Source organism: Lonchura striata, chromosome 4 (assembly GCF_050655825.1).
Source record: "Lonchura striata isolate lonStrDom1 chromosome 4, ASM5065582v1, whole genome shotgun sequence".
NCBI classification, from domain to species: Eukaryota; Metazoa; Chordata; class Aves; order Passeriformes; family Estrildidae; genus Lonchura; species Lonchura striata.
Genome location: NC_140706.1, coordinates 63,672,710 through 63,691,958, shown reverse-complemented (window position 1 = coordinate 63,691,958; position 19,249 = coordinate 63,672,710). Strand labels below are relative to the sequence as shown.

The window sequence follows — 19,249 nt, the reverse complement described above, 5'->3', positions numbered from 1 at the left end:
CTGCTTCAGAAAGCATAATTGGCACACATTTATTCAAATTTCTCAGTAAAATGATAATGTAAAATATGTATAAAACACTAAAATGTTGAACTTAAACATCTGTGCAGCATTTGAAGAGATATTTATGAGGTCTGCTAGAAATCTGTGCGATTTCTTGAAGACCCAATGTGGTGTTGCAGATATTGCAATATCTATTACAGATACTGGAATTCTTACCTGCATTTAAGGAAGGCAGGTTGTCTTTCCCACTTATGCCTTCAGTGGCTGTACACTCACGAACCAATGCACACTGCAAAAGAAATACAATCCCAAATGTGACATTCAGGGAGGGGTCTGAAATAAATCCAAGGCAATTTATAAAAAGTAAGGCTGAAAGTTGTCACTGATAATAATATAAACTTAATTATAATTAATTATAACTTACATTTTTATCTTTATATTTCTGTTCCAAGATATTGTAACACAATTAAAACTATATCCAAGAAAATGACAAAATATGATCAACTGTTCCATAACCAAACATAAATGCTTCCTACCAGTACAATGGCAGTAATGTTGAAAGATATTAATAGACTAGCTTAATAAGTAAGTTTTATTATAAGAATAAGGCACTTTAGTTTAAAACAATTTTTGACAAGTTTTGTGCTTTCAAAGAGATTGTTTCTTTAGGCAAAGCAGTTTTCACATGCACAGTGCAAGAAAACACTTCATTAATTTTTAAACAAGGGAGAAGTAGGAAGCACAAAAAAGTCCTTAAAATGAGCTCAGATTTTGTGATTGAAGTAATTTGTTATACAAGTGAACTGGAATATTGCTTTGATAAGATTAGTGCATAAAAGTAGAAAACATTTATGGAAAAATTAAGAACAGTGTACACCTACGCATATATTTTTAATGCTCCTCCTACCCTCATCCAGAAAACAAATGGGAGTCTCTAAAGGTCATAGGGAGGGAGCTCTGTTCCTAGGGCTTCCCCAGTTCCCACAAGTTCAGCAGGGAACTTAAGACAGAGAGCAACACATAATGTACTCTCTACCAGGCAATATCTGAAAATGAATTTAACCACCACCTTCCTCTTCTATTCCTGCCCATAGTTTATCTAAAACTGAGCAAACCCAGTTCAAAATTTATTTATTTTATATTTATTTAATAACTCAACATTCTCGCAATTGCATCCTCATTATCGACATACAAACCAAGACTGTGCTGCAACTAATTTGTACAAACCAAGGACTCCAAAGACAACAGAAAATACATTGGTCATGAGTCTGGTCTGTTCTTACAAGTATTAGAATCCCCTGGAAAGATGCTATTAAAGCCTTCTGTCTCCCCCAGGCCAGACAGAGCTCATTATTACATCTCAAATAATTGCAAGTAGTCTCATTCCACATTTTGCAGTGGAAGAAAATAAAAATAAAAGACAAGGCTGAAAAAACAGCTCATGTTGCCTATATTGTGCAAGTTTTACAGGTCAAAATCAGAAAGATTTCACATCATTTGTTGGCTTTTTGGGACTGGCTGCACTCATCTACTGTTTTAAAAAGGCATTGAAGTCCTCTGAGATAAGTGGTGGAAAAAAAGTGTGAAATATACACTCAGAATTTGACACAAAAGCAGACTGGTTTGGCTACGCAGAAAATATATTGAAAATAATGTCCTTTAATCAAAAAAACAGTTTTATATGCAACTTCCAAACAAAACAAAACAAAAAAAAATACTGTATTCCCTGTAGCAATATTTCCTTTCTTTTTATTCATGAAGAAAATAATATACCATAGTATGTTAAGCAGTAAACCATTGTATTAGGGTTGCAAAAATTGTGTGCTCCCATGAAATGCAGATGAACCTGCCCCTCTGCAAGGGAATTCACCTCTTCTTTCATTTACCTGTCATTCTTCCCAGCTTTTCAGTATTGTGGGCACAGATTACTCATAAAAATCAACAGCAACAGGATTTCAAGGGCAGAAACTAGAGCAGCTATCCAAGGAAAAAAGAAGCTGTACTTACAGCATCTCTCTGGACAGTTTTTGATCAGAAGTGATCAAATACATTCAGTTGAGATAAAAGTAAGCTATTTTTTTCCTAAAGAAGGAAGGGGCCTAGGAAACTCAGGTTAGAATATTACTCTGTACATTTTCATAAGGTTTTTCTTTTTTTCATTTGAGGGAGGTAAGTGTACGTAGTACTTACTCCAGAAATTTTGTTTTAAGTCCTTAACCCAATTTGGTAATTAGTATTTGAGACATCTGGTACAACTGATCATTCTAATTAACTTTGTGCAATAAACTGAGTTTCTACCTTTTGATCTTGGGCATCTGCTGTGATGTGGTCTGTTTCCCCCTCCTCTAGCTCTCCCATCTTCACAAGATTGACTTCAATGGTACCAACTGTCCTTCCACCATCAGATGTTCTGGAAAAAAAATCATCCCATGACACTGGGTCACTTGCAGCATCAAATTCTTTCAATTAAAATATTATCAGTAAATATTCAGTGCCCTCTCTATTCTGTAAAGCTGCTGTCACCTGTACTGAATTGGTTATTTACCATCACAAACCAAATGTTAACAATGAGGCAACTTCTTCAGGACAATGAAAGTTTTAAGTTTTCATCACAAAAGTGAGGATGGGTAAGTGCTATAAGTGGTGCATGGATACATAAACACTGCCAAGTTTTCATTCTAGACCTCATCCTGTCTGTGGACCATTGGATAAAGGGCTGCAACACTGCACCAATGCTCCACTTAGGATCTGCAATCCCACTGCAGAGTATTGGGTTTGCTTCCTAACAATCTGCAAAGAAAGGATATAGTGTACTAATAAAACCCCTGCAAAACCAAAACAACAAAACTAGTTTGAATATCATGTTTCCCTTTGTAATCCCTCCACAGAGAAATCATTCAGAATCCATCCCATTTCTTGAACTATATGGGAACAGTAGTACAGTTACAGGCGAATTCCTTTATTATCATCTCTACAAATAGTTTACTTTCAATTAATCAAAAACAAATAACAATTTAGATTACATCTCCAAGAAAAGAGTATAATTTACTACCTTTTGGAAGAAACAAGGGTTTAAACTCTTGAAAGATACCAAATGCTTTTTCAGCTTTCACTGGCAGCACAGCACCAAGGTTAATGGCACAGTCTATCTCCCCTGGCTTATTCTGAACAGCTGGATTTTTTTGAAAGGAAGGAAAGAAGAGTAATAGATCATTTCATAATAATGAGGAAAGGGTAACAAAAGGCACCAAGCAAAAATAGGCAAAAAGGAAATGATGAGAATAAGTTCAGCACAATTACAAAAGCACAGCGAGGAAGAAGAATCAAAACAAGTATGTGTGGAGCAATACTGTGTATTTTCTGAGCAGTGGAAATGAAGAGTGATGAATCAGGAAAAAAGAATACATAGAAAAAGTTCAATGTCATAAAATCATTAAACACAGAATAATGGAATACTCTGAGTCGGAAGGGACCCATTAGAACAAATCCCAAAAACAATTTTTTTTTTTGAATGCTATGGGCATACAAATCAACAAAGAGCTCTATAAATGCACTGGGCTGTGAGCACTGATCTGAGCAGTGTCAGACTGTGATTTTAAAATCACCAGCAGTGCGTGACAATCTTCAACTACTTGAAGACATGCATTTCAAACTTTCCAGTAGTATTAGATTAAAATTTCACTTGAAAGAAAATTTAAAAAGAGAAACAGAAATGATGCAGTGAGGAAAAAAAAAAAAGCTTAGTGATCATATTTTAGTAGGATAAAAACCTGTATAATTTTACTTTGCACTAACAGTGTTGAGCACACACACACATGTATGTACACACTTCATGTCCTTTGCCTGCAGAGATGTGAAGGGCCTCACATATACACACTGCTCAACATAGCATCAGAGGAAGAATTACTTGGTTTCAAGATACTTCACAATGCATTAGGATGAATCAGCTTAGTTGCTGTAGTTTAATAAAGCTGAGAAGGACACTCTGCACTCACATGGTGCAGTGAAGATGATCCCTGCATCAAAATGCTCTTAGTTATAAGAGAGGAGACACTATATCCCCAGAGAACAGAAGACTGCACCTTGACAACCTGCATAGGGTGAGTTGAGATGGGGGATACTGCAAAGAGAACAAAACCAGTATCAACATAAAAAGCCCAAACATGGAACAAAATCCACCTGACTTATGGAGCTCGAAAATTTCTGATATTTTTTAATACCCTGGGACAAGGATCAGCAATCATCTGATACCTGTCAGCAGAGCACCTGCATTGAAATAGATTTCCCCACCATCCCAAGTCCTTAAGGATCTCCAGGTCAGTACTAGTTCCCTCAAATGTGAGGGAAGGAGATAGCCAGTAAGACCATGAGCAGCAGGAATTTGTGCCCACCTTATTACTTCTGGCCATAAAATGTTGGCACATTAAAATGTACCCTAATCACTATTAGGGTACGATGCTAGGAAAATGGAAGAGTAGAGCACGGTGTGCCAACAGTAAGAATTTGTATACACATGCCAGCTCTCCAAAAAATAACAGAAAAATACAAGAATGTTCCTTTGAAAACACTTTTATAAATTGTTACACTGTACCTCAGAAAGACAATGGAAAGACATAATAACTAAAAAAAAAAAAAGGAAAACAAAAAGAAAACTCAATTAAAAATTAACCAAATTCTATAATTACACCAATCTTTACAAGGTACACCACAGAGCTATTTCTGGGTCCTTAAATCTATCAAAGGAATATCTCAATCACAGGCATGTCCTGATAAATTCCTATCCAAAGAATATCAACAAGAATTAAATAGAATTTCATGCTCTGACATGCCCCTTGATATATTCTCTATCCTCCTGAGAGGTACTAATACTTCAAGCTTAAATTAGTAGATTGCTCTGGTTAAATTGCCATCAAAGAAATGTGGATAATTTCTACTGACCTTCTGCTGATGAATAGTCATAACAGAAAACAATCCCACTTCTGAAAGATTAGGATATTTTTCTTAAAAAAAAATCCAGCTGACTAAGCCCTACCATTTAGTGTGTCTGCAAATTAAATTAATTGGTATATTTGTCTTTTAGTATTAGCTGAACAAAGAGGATAACCAAGACTAAAAATATTAATTAAAAGCAAATTTTTCATCTATTTCTTATGAGTTTTCTATCTTAATTTTTTGATTACAAATTGGATGGCTGAGATACAAAATACCTACCATGAAACTGAAGCTTTCCATTCTGACAATTACTGTGCCACCTGTTGGAGGCAATCTTTCAGATAAAATTTTCAATATGTCAGTTAGGGAAGCAAAATTTATCCCAAAGAGCTACGGACAACTTGAATTCCTGTAAGAACAGATTCTTACAAATCACTAATCTGGAATTCATTTACCTAGCCATTGATTCCTATAGGGAACAGTCAGCTCACATTTTATCAAATGAGATTTTTTTGTTAGACAAAGTTACCTTTCTGTCAGGAGTGGCATTTTCTGTTTGAGAGAAATTAAAATAAAAGTACTTTATTAACTTTGCCCTTCAAACTACACGCTCATATACAACTACTCCTGTTGAAATGAAAAGCAGGTGCCAAAATACTTCAAAAGAAGTTTCCATTCCTCAAAAAAATCTCTGAACAGGTCACACTTTGCTCCTTAAGCCAAATTAAGGCTGCCTTTCTGTGCTCAGGGTAACAAATGTAACACAACATTCCCACAGCACCTATGTACAGCATCCCAGGCACAACAGATGCTGGTGACTCAGGTCTCCCAGTCACAGCTTCTTTCCTCCCAAAACATTGCCTTTGCAGACACATGGAGTTTGAGCAGCAGCTCTGTGAAGTTTAGCTGTACCTTGCCAGTAATCCCAAATAAGCCTCCACTGTTCTTGCAAAACTCAGCTCAACAAAATCCATGCACTATATAAAGTCCAATGAATTTATTCTGAAAATCGCCATCTAAAAGGCTGCCCCTAACCTTCAAAGGTTTTGATTAGTATCTTCATTTCTCTTAAGCCATGGAAGACAGCATCAGGGGTGAAAAATGATTTTTTTTTCCTTCAGTGCACAGCTTTAAGATGTATCTGCTCAGCCCAGCCCTAGGTTTTGAACATTGTCTCTGACCCTTCTGCAGCTCTGTACCCTGTCACTGATTAGAGTCGTATGCCACACCCCCCTACAATTTCAGTATGGCTGCATATAACAACGAGTTTAGGAGACCACAAGCATTTTCATATGGGAGACACCTTCAATAATTAGGACCACCTTTTTTAAGCATGCTTAGTAAACAAACCAAACTGTACACTGCTAATTCTTTAAATCACACACACCAAACAAAACTGAGGCTCTTACGCTCCTTTCTAAAGGAAACTTTGAATGAATATTCCTATGCCAAACTCCCTGCAATTCTTCCATAGGTTATCATAGTATAAAATTACCTTTTCTAATCTGGCACCTGGGAAGCTCCAGGTTATAGGGTTGATATTTAATTTTGGTGTTTAATTTTGAATTTGTACATGGCAGAACTAGAAACACTTCAAGTTGTCATCTAATATACCCGATGGAATATGGAGTTTAAAACACAGTCAAGCAGCAATCATAGAAATGCACAGGCTGAAAAAGACATTTAAGAACACTGAGTCCAACCATAAACCCAGCACTGCCAAGTCCACCATTAAACCATGTTCCTCAGGGCCACATCTACATGTCTAATAAATAGCTCCAGGGATGATGACCCCACTACTTCCCTGGGCAGCCTGTTCCAGTGCTTGATAACCCCTCATGTGAGGAATTTTTTTCCTGATATCCAATCTAAATATCACCTGGTGCAACTTGGGGTCATTTTCTCTTGTCCTCTGATTTGCTACATTTAGGGAGAAGAGACTGACCCCCACATCACAACACCTCCTTTCAGGTAATTGTAGAGGGTGATAGGGTCTCCACTGAGCCTACTTTTCTCCAGGATAAACACTGCCAACTCCCTCAGCCATTCTACATCTGACTAGTGCAGCAGACTCTTCCCCTATCTTTCTTGCCATTCTTTGGATGAGAAATGACAAGGATTATAACTCACCATCATTTACAACAGAGAGAAACACTTACCTGAGGGTAAGGGTCAACTGTTGATCCTTTGACTTTACCAGATCTCCTACTCTAAAAGTTGCACAGCCCAGGAAGCTTCGCTACAAATCAAAGTCGAAAGAAAGAATAAGATATTAATTCATTTTTGTTACTTCTTTTGGTCTCACACTTGAAAATTTTGCTTTGGTACCTAGAAAAATATTGCATTTCAATATAACAGTTTGATACTTTATCCACTAGACTTTTTTTTTTTTTTGTGCAGCACCATTATCAGTAAAATGTTAAAAACTTGGGTTTTATGGGCAGGGACTTTTCTCTTTTCCATTAAGAATAGTCTAACAACCTGACAAAATAAGATTGTAAGATGTACATCTACAGTAGTACAAGTATTTGCATTTTGCATCTATTTCTTCCCATTTTTCCAATTTCTGGATTACAAAAAGTGCTAAGTGTTCAGCGTTTTACCAAAATTGTTCTTGTTACAGTTTTTCCTCAAGCCACTGGCACTACCATCCATGTATTCCAAATATGAATGCATTTGCTAGGAGGTATTTTTAAATTGAGTTCAGAACAAGTTTATTAATAGAAATATTGTATTTGTCCAGTTCTTGGCAATTTTTAAGTACTGTTTTCCTCTATTTTCATTGTAACCTATTTACTGCATTAAAACTGCAGAGAAATGTGGTAATGTACCTAGAATGCCTAAAGTTAAATTAAGCTACATCACTACATCTTTTTCTTCTATAAAAATCACTCTTCACACATAAAAAAAATGCACAAAGAGGAAAAGGGGTTAAATCTTCTTTTACACTTTGGCTTTTTTAAGCCTCTGCTCATATCCTGCTCCATATTGCTGAAATCCCATTTTGTCAATTTGGCCAGCAGTAGTATTCTAGCCTTGGGGAAAATGGGCAAGGAACTAACAGATTACAGCCATCTTCTATCAATTTATCTTTCAAATATACAAAAGAAAATAAATAAATTGTAATGAGATCATGACATTATGTTTAATTTTTTGCAATAAAACAATAAGAAGGAAACAAAGTTTGATTTTTATTACACAACACTAAGTTTACTGTTGGAATGGCAAATTAGAATTCCAGGCTAAATTATATACATTCTTGGATATACAAATTAAAGAAGAATAAAGTTGCTCTGAGTCAACAGAGGTTGCCTACAGAAAGCAACATTCCCTTCAGGGAAAACAGAAAAGAATTTGTCGCTGCTGAGAAAAGTAATTTCTGCTGGTTAAAAAATCCCTTCAACTCACTTTTTTTCAGAAAAGCCAGGAGGATGTTGAGTGTTTGAATGCAAACAATAAAACTCTACACTAAGATAAGTTTTCTTCCATACACAAGGTACAGTTCAGAAACCTATTCTGAAATTAGGCAAGCACCAACACTGCAGTTGGTAAACTGCAAACTGCAGGTCTGCAGTTTAGTAAACTGAGTCATCAGGTATGGCTTGTTCCCATCAATGGCACAGGCTTAGATTTCCTAAGCAGCATGTAAGCATCAAAGGAAAAAAGGCACAAGTTGAGAGTCTAGGGAAGGCTGGGAAAACAGTGAATGTTGGAAGTGAAGAACAGGAAGAAAGGAAGAAAAATAATACAGCCACACAAGCGTAGATCACAGTTAGTTTTCAATATCAAAATGAAAGCTACTTCTACAAAAAAGACGTCCAGGTGCAACACATGGTGATGCACAGCCTTGCTGGAATGAAGACACAGATGGTTCTGTCTTCTTTAGATGAGTCAACATGAGAGTGTTTCTGCACTAAAACTCTGTGGTTACTCATTTAGCCCAGTTTATTTATCTTCTTCCAAGAGCATATCCTTCTTCATACTGTAAGAATGCATTCCACACCAGTATGTCTCTATGGCGGCCTTTATTCTGACATTTCATGACATTTGAGTGCTTGTATTTGAAACCTGACCATTAGGAAAGGGAAAGAGGGGCATTTGGAATGAAACTTATACTAGGTTTGGTCACTTGGGGCTTCTTTCTGCAGCAAAATAGAACCATAAATATATTTAAGAATCATAAGTCAGAATCCTCATGTGACCAGGGCCAAGAGACAACTACATTGCACTCATAAGTCAAGGAGCTTTGGTCACTGTACCCACTAAACATATCTGAGCATCAAATCTACTTCTCCAGTGTCATGAAATTAAAGGTGAATGATTTTATTGGCTTAAAACATTCTACTTAGTTCTCTGTTCCACAATTTTATGCTTATTTAGGAAAAAAATTAATTCTTTGCTTGACAACACAGAGCTATGTGCAAAATCAAATAAAATTTTAAATGATCTCATGACCCAAATTAAGAGAGTTATGCTAATGTTCAAGGGGTCCAATATCAAACTGGAGAATACTTTTTCCATACTGATTTAGATACTGGAAAGGCTTGAAAAGTAGGCTTTAAACAAAATTACTGCTGTAATGCTAATTGTAGAGTAATGTTCCTTTTGAATTTTGCTAGTGTTCTAGATACAACAATAAATATTAAGATATGTGCCTTGAGTAGTTTGATGAATACTCTCAGCTAGCCGAAGAGAAAAGTCTCTATAATATCTATATTAAAAGTTAAAACACATTGATTATTTCACTAAGATTGAACTTGCTGCCAAGCTACAGATTTTTCAAATGCTAGCTGAAGTCTTGAAAACTATGCCAAGGAAGCCCTAGTAAGGCAGAAAAGTCAACACCTTAGGCTAAAAAATTTAAGCCCTCAGGTATTTTACCTATTTTCTGACAGATCTGATACCTGCACCAGGTGGTCTTTGTTCTTTTATTCAGTTCTAGCAGGACCAACCCTTCCCACCTCCACCAGGTGTCCATATTATCTGGGAGGTTTAAGCCCTCTCAGAAAATTACTTTCCAATACCTTTGTCAAATGCTCTGTAGATCTACATGTAAAAATAAGTCCTCTGTATGTTGCCAGTTTAATTTCTGACAACACACAAACCAAAGACAACTCCTGCTGCAGAATATTTGGTGCCTTTTACATGAAGACTAGAAGGTGACAGCCCAGGCTTCCTGAGGCAATGCCATTCCAGACTCTCAATCTCATCCAGATTGCTTGTATGACATTAGAAAAGAGTTTACATGGTTGTGCTTGTCTCAGGATAGCTTCAGTTAAAAAAGATTTTCACAGAGATGTGAATGGGATTACATCAATCCATGAGACTGCCACTCCTGCCTTGATTATTTTATTTATTTAACCAAAAACTTTTGCTATTAAAAAAGCTTGTCAAGTTCTGTTGAGCACTGAGTGTTTGTGCCTGCTGACGAGATGTAAAAAAAAAAAATCAGTTACTGAAAATAATCACTTACCCCAACATCTGCTCTTGGTTCCTTGTGATCAGATAGGACACTGGTGCGGACCTGAGAGAAGGCGAGGGGGGGAAAAGGCAAGAAATCATTACAGTTTTTGTTGCTGCTTTCCAATTAGAATGAAAGAAATGCTCGTGCCTTTCTTTCCTCATATTTTTAACATATTGGAGATAAATTTAAATAGAGCTATATATGGATATATAACTTATAATAACCAGTAATTTAAGCATAATATTTGCTGGTTCCTGTAAAGAAAGTCTCTTACCACTGCCCTTTTATTATTCTGAACTTTCATGAGTCTCTAAAGGGAGAAAAGCTATGTTCAGTTGTTCCTCTCCTAAAAAGAGATTTTTTTTTTTGCTGTAACTTGAGTGACAGAATACTTCATCTAGAGGTGTTACCCAGAAACAAAATTTTCAGCCTCAAGTGAAAGAGCATAGTACATTTAAAAGCATTTTCTCCAAGTAAGTGCCTGCCTTTACAAGCTGGTCTGCAGCAGAAATCCTGATCCCCAGTCTCAGTGTATGACCCTGCCTCCTTCAGACACTTGCTAAGCATCTCTGAGGTGAGAGATGTTTCCTTTCAGAGAAGGAACACCTCTATATTCTCCCCTACCAGGGACCTCCTGTTGTCCCCATATTTTCTGCAAGGTGGAGCTGCCACTGTACTCAACTGCTTTAATTCCACAAGAGCAAGTATGGGATAATGACTTCCTTTTCTGTATTTCCCAAAGGATAGCACAGATTGGTGTGTGAGTGCGTCTTCAGTATCTTTAGAATTTTACTGTCGAGTGGTGGTTGACAACAGACAACTGATTAAACAGCAAAAATTAGATAGAAAAATGTATAAGAAGACCTCTGTGACATCCCTGATGGCCTGCCTGGGCCAAAACCAGCCCTTTGGAATAACTTGCTGTTAAAAGCAATGCACAAGGGAGAATACACTGAGCATGCACATCTGTTTGATAACCTAGCCTAAATAACAAATATTCATTCCCCAAGAACAAACTTTTGGCTTGATTAGCAAGTAAAACTCAAACTCATTCTGTAAATTTCTCTGCAAAAGACATTTTTTTCCATGCTCTCAAACTCTCAAATTCTTCTATTCTAGCTGCAACTTAGTAAGCAAAAAAAATACTCCTTTAAAGCAAAGATAATTTGTCTGTTATTCTAAATATATATTGTGATAAAGCACGGATATAAAGTCTACCACAAAGACTTGACAAAACAGAACCACAGCTTTTCTCAGTCAGCTCTTATCCCTTGATTCCCTACAGTGAGAACATTGTTTTTCTCCACAAAAGCCTGAAGATAGTAAAAAATGCTACAATTTAGTAAAGGACAGGATACTTTAGAAATCTGTGGGAGTCCTCATCTGGATGCAATTTTACATTTAGATTTTCCACACTAATACATTAGCAACTCCAAAGTCTTTGGCGATCTATGGAAAACTAGTATAGCATGTTCAATAACTATATTTGTATCTAAAATTAACCTTTAAATGCTACAAGCCATGAATTAAAATGAAATTACTGACATTTTCTTGTTGGTGATATCCATCTTTCCCTTTTGAAGCTGAGGAAATAACTTAGAGCGATCTGTTTCTTAAAAGAAAGATGGAGTAACAACACCAGACCAAAAATGCTGTGTCATTTTAAGATACTAAAAAGCTGTTCTATGTGCCAGCCTCAAAGAAGTGACATCCAGTCCAACAAGAAGTGTGGTGTTTATATTTTCTAATTACTATTATGGCTATTTATTCAAGAAAAATAAAGTAATAATGTAGGAATTAACATTCTTCTTTCATGATTTACTTATGTATTTGTAATCCAGCAGCAGTTCAGCAAACATTTTTAAAAAATGTACATGTTTTTGTATGATACTAAGTTGTGCTTCACAATTAAAGTGTCTTTTAGGCATACTGAAATCAAGGAAATTCAACATTCATTTAGAATCATAGAATATTAATTCCTTTTTTTGCTGGATAAAATATCAGTTCAGGAGAATATATTTCAGCTTTTCTGACCCAACACAGACATGGAACAGGATGTCAACACCTGACTAATCTAGAGCCTTCCATAAAATAAAAGCATATTCCTGAATTTCAAATGGATTTAAAATACAGAAACCATTCCTGTTGCATTTTGCAGTATTTTTTGGTTCAGCCATGTTTATTTGTTTTCATTTGGTTTTAACCCCTTTATAACCAGCAGCTGGATAGCCAAATGTAACTCTGTCTTTGGTAGGACTGACATTAGACTCTCTTCTCCCCAGAACATATTTTGTTTGAAATGAAATCTAATATCTTGATCCAAGTTTAATTTTAGAAACAGTTTTACTATTTGATATTTATTAAAAGAGAAGCCACATACGTGTATGTAAATATATAGATGGGCACTACAGTCTGATCCCTTTCAGATTGTCTTTTGGTTGAGTTCCTGAACAAACTCTCTGAATGCTGCAATTATTGGGGTATCATTATGGGATGTTCACACAGGCCTCAATATAAACATAATGTCAGCTCATAAAAACCTATAAAGCATAAGAAACAATTCAGTTCTAGTCCCAATCCACAAAATAGAAGAGAAAAAATGGAGATAAATACAAAGGATTTGAAAGGTCAGATATCCTCCCAGTGCATTTCCTGATTAAACAAACTGCCACATTTTTAAAAACCTTGTCATAAATTAACTTTTCCCTACTGGCACCATCTAGAATAACTACAAAATATAAATGCAAACAGAAAGTCAGATTTTAATCCCAAATATCCACTACTCTGTTAGAATTTCAGTTTTCTAATTCTTTGCTTTAGGCTGTGCAAAATGCAAACCTCTGAGTGGGGAGTTCATTTACAACTGGGGTAAAGACTATGCTTCCCTGGAATAGCACACACTACTGTTTTATCGCCCCAGACAAGAAGAGATCACAAAGGCATGCAAGAAAGACAGCTTGTGATTTAGGTTAAACACAAAAAGTTTTGTGACATTTATCCATTCCTGTGACTTTGTCTGTAGACTAATACAGTTACCTTTTTATACCACTGTGGACGCCTGTGAGCCTATTGGGAAAAGGGCAGTGGCAATGCCCTGGAGGCATGCACCATTGGCTCTGGGTATCCCCCAAAGGCTAGGGGGAGACAGAAAGCTTCCCCTATGATGCTCTGCAGCACTATGCCAATTTACCCCAGTCCTGTATTCCCCATTGGCCCTTTGGCCGTCCCTACCCCTTTCACCCTACATGGTCTTGTTCTAGAACATTCCCTACTCCCTGTTTCCCCGCTGGCTAATGTAACCCTGCCTGTCCACCCTGGCACTGCCTATTGGCTCCTGCCCTTTGTACTGCCCCCTGTGCCCTCAGCTGATTTGCCCTGATGCTTTGCTCCACCCACTCCTTCACATATTTATACCGTGGACCCTCCAACATCTGTTGTCTTCTGTCCCTGGACTCCTTCAGTGTCAGACCCTAATAACCCCTGGCTGGAACCCCATACAGAAGATCCTCCTGTATCTCACCTGCCTGCTAGCTGTGGTGTGCTTGAGTGCCTGAGTGTGTGATTGTTGTGTGCCTGCCCAAACATCTTCCCTCTGGGGACGCTTGTTGGGAAGGCAGCAGCACTGATCACCTCACCTCGCCGCTACACACCACAGCTTGTTGAACAACACCAGTGGACAACAGCGGACACTCAAGATATGCTTACTTTTCTTTAAATCACATACAGAACAATATATGCAATGAGTAATCTATTTGTCACAGACACATCTGTTAAATTTCTCTAGGCATGGATGTCAAATTCAGCTTTAATGAACTTTCCTTTAGTAGAAGGCAGTTTTGCGTGATTAAAAGGAACATTTCTTTCAGTCACTTGCAGCTCTCTGAGCCACACTCTCACACACTGTCAAAGTAGAGAAGATTTATTCATTATCATTACTGAATCTTTTCTGCCTGCCCTTAATTAAAGCCTTTGCATTTCAGTTGACAATCAAAGGCCATGTTCAGAATGGACTCAAGTTTCACAAATAATGCTAGATCCTTCCCTTGGTTACTGTGGATTTATTCCATCAAACCAACAAAGGTTTCCAGTGACTTTCCAGTATTCACTGCTGTTGGCTGCTCAAATGCACTCTTCTATCATCATTGCTATACACTCCTGTCATCTCACAATAACTAAGTACACACATCAGACAAGGCTAGGGGAAGCAAAATAAAAGAGACTACTGAAAGCAGTCACTGACAAATTGACTTGCACTCCTTCAAAAAAGCACCTTCCAGGAAAGCATTCCCAACTTCAGTAAAACTGAAGTTGTATAGGAACACAGTGTGCATATGCATTAACCTGGAGGTGCTCTGGGATGGCAACCATCTGCACCTTTCTGCTCCCACAGGAAAAAAACCACTGGACTCTGCTAACACAACCATATCGCTTCACAGACAGTTGCTGTAGGCAGTCAGCCCCATCCTCACCACCCCTGCCTGCCTGCCAGCTGGCACCACCACCCATTAGAGTCCAGGAGTTACTATTTCTTGGAATTTTTCAGTCAAAGAAATCGTACCTTCATGTATTTGTGCTGGGTGAGCTGAAAATGCCAAAATTGTTATGGGGTTCTGCAACAACATCAATCAGATTTTATAGGACAGAATACATTCAAGTAAATGCAGCAAACTATGTTTTGAAAGAAGATATTTTACATTTACCAGATATTTATTTTCATCATATAGATTAACAATTTGCTAAATAGTTCTGATGCAAGAGTGGTGGGGCAGGAGCTGGATGTTCCTCTAGCTTAGGGCAAGGGGGTTTTCCAGATGCCTTCTGTCCCTTCTCTGTCATCAGAACTGAACCCTTGTGAAGGCTGACCTAGAACAGAGGCTAGACGGAGTTAAAGAATAAAGCAGGTATTTATTAAAAGGCCTCAATAGATACACCTTGGGCAGCATAAGAGCCCAGCCAGGGCTACACCCCAGGTGAACCCAAAATGGTCACAAAATGGACAACCAGTCACGGAGTCTCTCACTTTTCTAAGTTCTGGTCCATTAGCACATTGGAGTTAATTGTCCAATTATAGCTTTAGGTTATGAAGTTCCATCTTTCTTGTTTTTCTCTCTTCGTTCTGCTGTTTTTAATGCTCTTGGGCCTGAAATGTGGATCAGTTATCCTTGGTCCCCAGCTAGAGAAGGAATTGTTTGGTTTACCTATTCTGTGAAGAGAGCTTACTGTCCCCTAATATGAAGCTCAGAACTACACATTAAAGCAGTCCAGAATCTGAAAAATATAAAAGCTAAAACCTGAGGCATCATTTAATCAACATATTGTAGTCAGCAAAGTAAAACACTTCCATCAATACTTTGTTGGATAAGTGCTTATTGAATGGAGGACAACATCAATACAGTAATTTCCTAACCTTCAGTGCACAATTATTTCCAACAGTCCATATAAAACCAAAGAGAGAATCTTTTCCCAATGGACATGTACGTGGTATTTGCGGGATTTACAGTTCCAATGGAAAAGCTGATAGGCAGAGAAACTAATCAATGTCAAAACTAAATTAAAGATGAAAACTAATAAAGGGAATATAAACTATATCAAATTACTGTGACATTTTATAATAACTATATTATATTAATTATATAGTAATTAAATTTAAACTTACAAAATAATATATATATATTCCCTACTACAGATAATAGGGAAAATATGTATGGTCCTATTACTTCCTGTATAGCACTAACAATTTCATCTGTTTACTTATCCAAAAAGGTCAAACAGAAGGACAAGACTATCTGCATCCTTTCTATAGGCAGTGTTTGAATGTGATTCTTTTGCAGAGCATGGAGTCAAAACCACTCATTTGTGCATCACTGACACTGTGTGCTACTTCCAGGCACACTCCTCAAAATGTAATGTAAGGATAACAGAAAATACATACTTCACAGTCCCTAAGAATCTTCATAAATTGTTTTTCTTTCAGACATCTCTACAGCTCACTATCTTTCTCTGTGTAGGCTGCATCTTTGCGTGCTTTCTAGAGAACGCATAGCACTAGAGAAGAATCTCAAGATCCCCCAAGCAAAGACTGAGATTAACAGAACTTAACAACTTATGTAGTTACGTGACTTGCTGTATGAATAATGAGCAGAAAGCCACAAAATCTTGAGTGTTTGATTAGAAATACAGTTTTGTTTATCTATTTTTACAGCTTAGGCATTTGATCAGAATTGCCTTAGAAAACCTCACAGTTTGAAGAGAACAGATTATTTAGGAACTTTCTCCATACTGAGCACACCACAAAAAACATACCAACTCTGCAGCATCCACATGGAAGCTGGAACTTCAAGTGACAGAAAAGATCTATACATTATGAGTGCATTGGAGCATGCAGCACAGAGTCAGATCTGATCCAGGAAAGCTTATTAACTCAGCATAATTGCCAGACATGGCAGAGCTGCACCACTTTGCACTGTGCCTCAATGCAAAATGACACCAGCCCTGTCCACACAAGCACCTAGTGCAGCTCAGACTCCAAGCAGAGGTTACATACATGGGGACAGCTCGGCATGGATCAGAGCTTCAGCTGCAGGCACTTGGTCTGCAGATCACCAAACACAACTAAGATGTGTGAAGAGGAAAAAAAGGCAGCTCCTGTTATTGGCCTTTCCCCCACAAAGCATTAAGATCACACACACAGCTTGTTCCTCAGTACACTGCAAAAAAACCCTGAAAATCACAGAGCTAAAAAACACCCCTTTGGAACATACTTGTAAACCACCTCCCCATATTTAGGTCTATTCTATTCCACAGTTATTTGCTTTCATATAGTCAATAAATAACCCATGAAGGTAAAGTCCTAAGATTGGTTTATCTCTTGTAGTTACTGAAATAAGTAAAAGCTGTCAAATTTATCCACGTAGATCTAAATAATCTTTAATATGTTTTTAGTGTATGCAATGAAAAAATTGAAGGAAGGAAAAGTTTATTTACCTTCTTAACAGAGCACACAGCATGAGCACTGGATTCAATTTTTTAAACGAATTTGAAACAGCTTTTTTTTCTACAGAGAAAGCTGTCATGTAAGGTTATGCAACAGATTAGAAGTGACAAAGAGAAATGACCTCTATAAATTAGATATAATTAACATTTGAGTCTTAGCATCATGAAAAATAGATGTTCTGTTACTGGCAATTAATTTGCTCTTTATTGAAACTTGGGGTACATATACTCTGACAGTAACAGCTGCTGTAGAACATTGCTTTTTGGGGAGGGGAAAAAGCTGTGCACTGTTGCACCCAGTTAAACCTCCTCATGTGGCATGATGAGCTTATCATCATTCCTCTCCTGAACAGCTCCCAGTAAAACACAAACTTTGCATTGTGCCTCCAGTGCACAGTTTGCACCCTGAAGTAACACCCACAGGCATTGCAGGGGCTCAAACACAGCTGTATATAACCATGTATAACAGCTGTATATAAGTGCATAACCATGACAGGAAAGGGACACACTCACCCAACCCAGTCCCCCACAGTGATGAGGGCTGACACAGATAGCAGCACACTGCTGTTTATCAGTCAACCATTTGGGGTTTTTCTAAGCAGTCGAATTTTTGCAATCAATGACCACTGGTAACAAGCTAATGAGCTACAGGCTTTTTCTGCCATCTTTCTAGCTTTTTTTAACAAAATTCAATGATGCAATGTAGCCATCTAAAGTCTTCATAGGTACTGAATATTCCAGGCATTTGATCAGTTATAATTTTAATAAAATATAATATAAAAGTACATTTAAGTTTGTAGCTGTTACAATGAGACAGCTTGCCCCCTCCCCACCATAATTTCCAGGAATGATCCCTTTAAAGTCTGCTTTATAATGAGAATAATCTGCAAAATTTGAAGAGTAAAAATACCCTTCAAAGTTCTTGTGATGCCTCCTCTTCCCGGCTTTCTTCCACCGCAAAATAAAATTCACAAAAGGCAAATTCTGGCTTCTGTTAGAAAGCTGCAGATGGAGCATTCCTAAGCTCTTCTGGCTCTTCATTTACGTGGACCAGCCAATGGAGACTTGTTACTTGCTGAAATCCAAATACCTCAGGCTAGCTACTGCAATGCCACTATCCAAAAATCCCTGAGATAGACTCTACAATCCAAAAAAGGCAGCAGTTAACGGCAGCCAAAGAAATCCAGATGTTCTGACAAATTACATCCCAAAGAATACTCACTCCAGAATGATGAAGAAAACAGAAGATAGGAATATATATGTAGGGGGGTTTATCATGCTTCTTCACCCTACTCCCCACACACCCAGCTGTGCACTGCTTCAGCAAAACATGACTATCCAGCAATCTCTCAGTCTGCCTGAGCACCTCGCTCCCCTGAAGCAGCAGACTCTAACCCCAGTGTTCAAGTTGGAATTTCAGGGGAAAATGCCTTCCTAGAATGCAAGATTTCAGCACTGCTCACAGGGCCTGAGGCAGTTGGGTCAAAAGAGAAAAAAAAAAAAAAAATCTCATTCACATATGAATAGCTGTCCAAAAAACAGTGCTAGAAAAGCCAAGGAAAGAACTTGCATTTTAAACATTTATTTCAGGGGAAACCTGAGAGTATACAAGCCAAGGGTGGTAAAAAGAACATACAGTTGTCTGATGAGCACCCAGGTCAACTTAAGTCTCACTTTGGTGTATGGCAGACAACATGAATTAAGGCATGTATTACTGCATTGATCAGATGAGCTCAATGGCATCATAACATTTCCAGAACATTATCTTCTGCCTCAAAATTTCAGCAAAATTTGAACTTCGACTGTGAATATCTGACAAAATAAATTAAAATCCCATTTTTTTGATCTACTGAATAAACA

General features: G+C 37.5%; 1 protein-coding gene across 9 annotated transcripts in view; it reads right to left on the bottom strand.

The window, feature by feature from the left end:
* INPP4B (inositol polyphosphate-4-phosphatase type II B) overlaps positions 1 to 19,249 on the bottom strand; it is a 296,397-nt gene that overhangs the window by 108,643 nt on the left and 168,505 nt on the right. For all 9 annotated transcript variants that reach the window (XM_085578230.1, XM_031504683.3, XM_085578231.1 and 6 more), the window contains 4 exons: positions 10,406 to 10,456; positions 7,092 to 7,171; positions 2,299 to 2,410; positions 217 to 289 (listed from right to left, as the gene is read on the bottom strand). In XM_085578230.1, the coding sequence (XP_085434356.1) occupies positions 217 to 289; positions 2,299 to 2,410; positions 7,092 to 7,171; positions 10,406 to 10,456 (316 nt within the window). The remainder of the gene's footprint in view (positions 1 to 216; positions 290 to 2,298; positions 2,411 to 7,091; positions 7,172 to 10,405; positions 10,457 to 19,249) is intronic.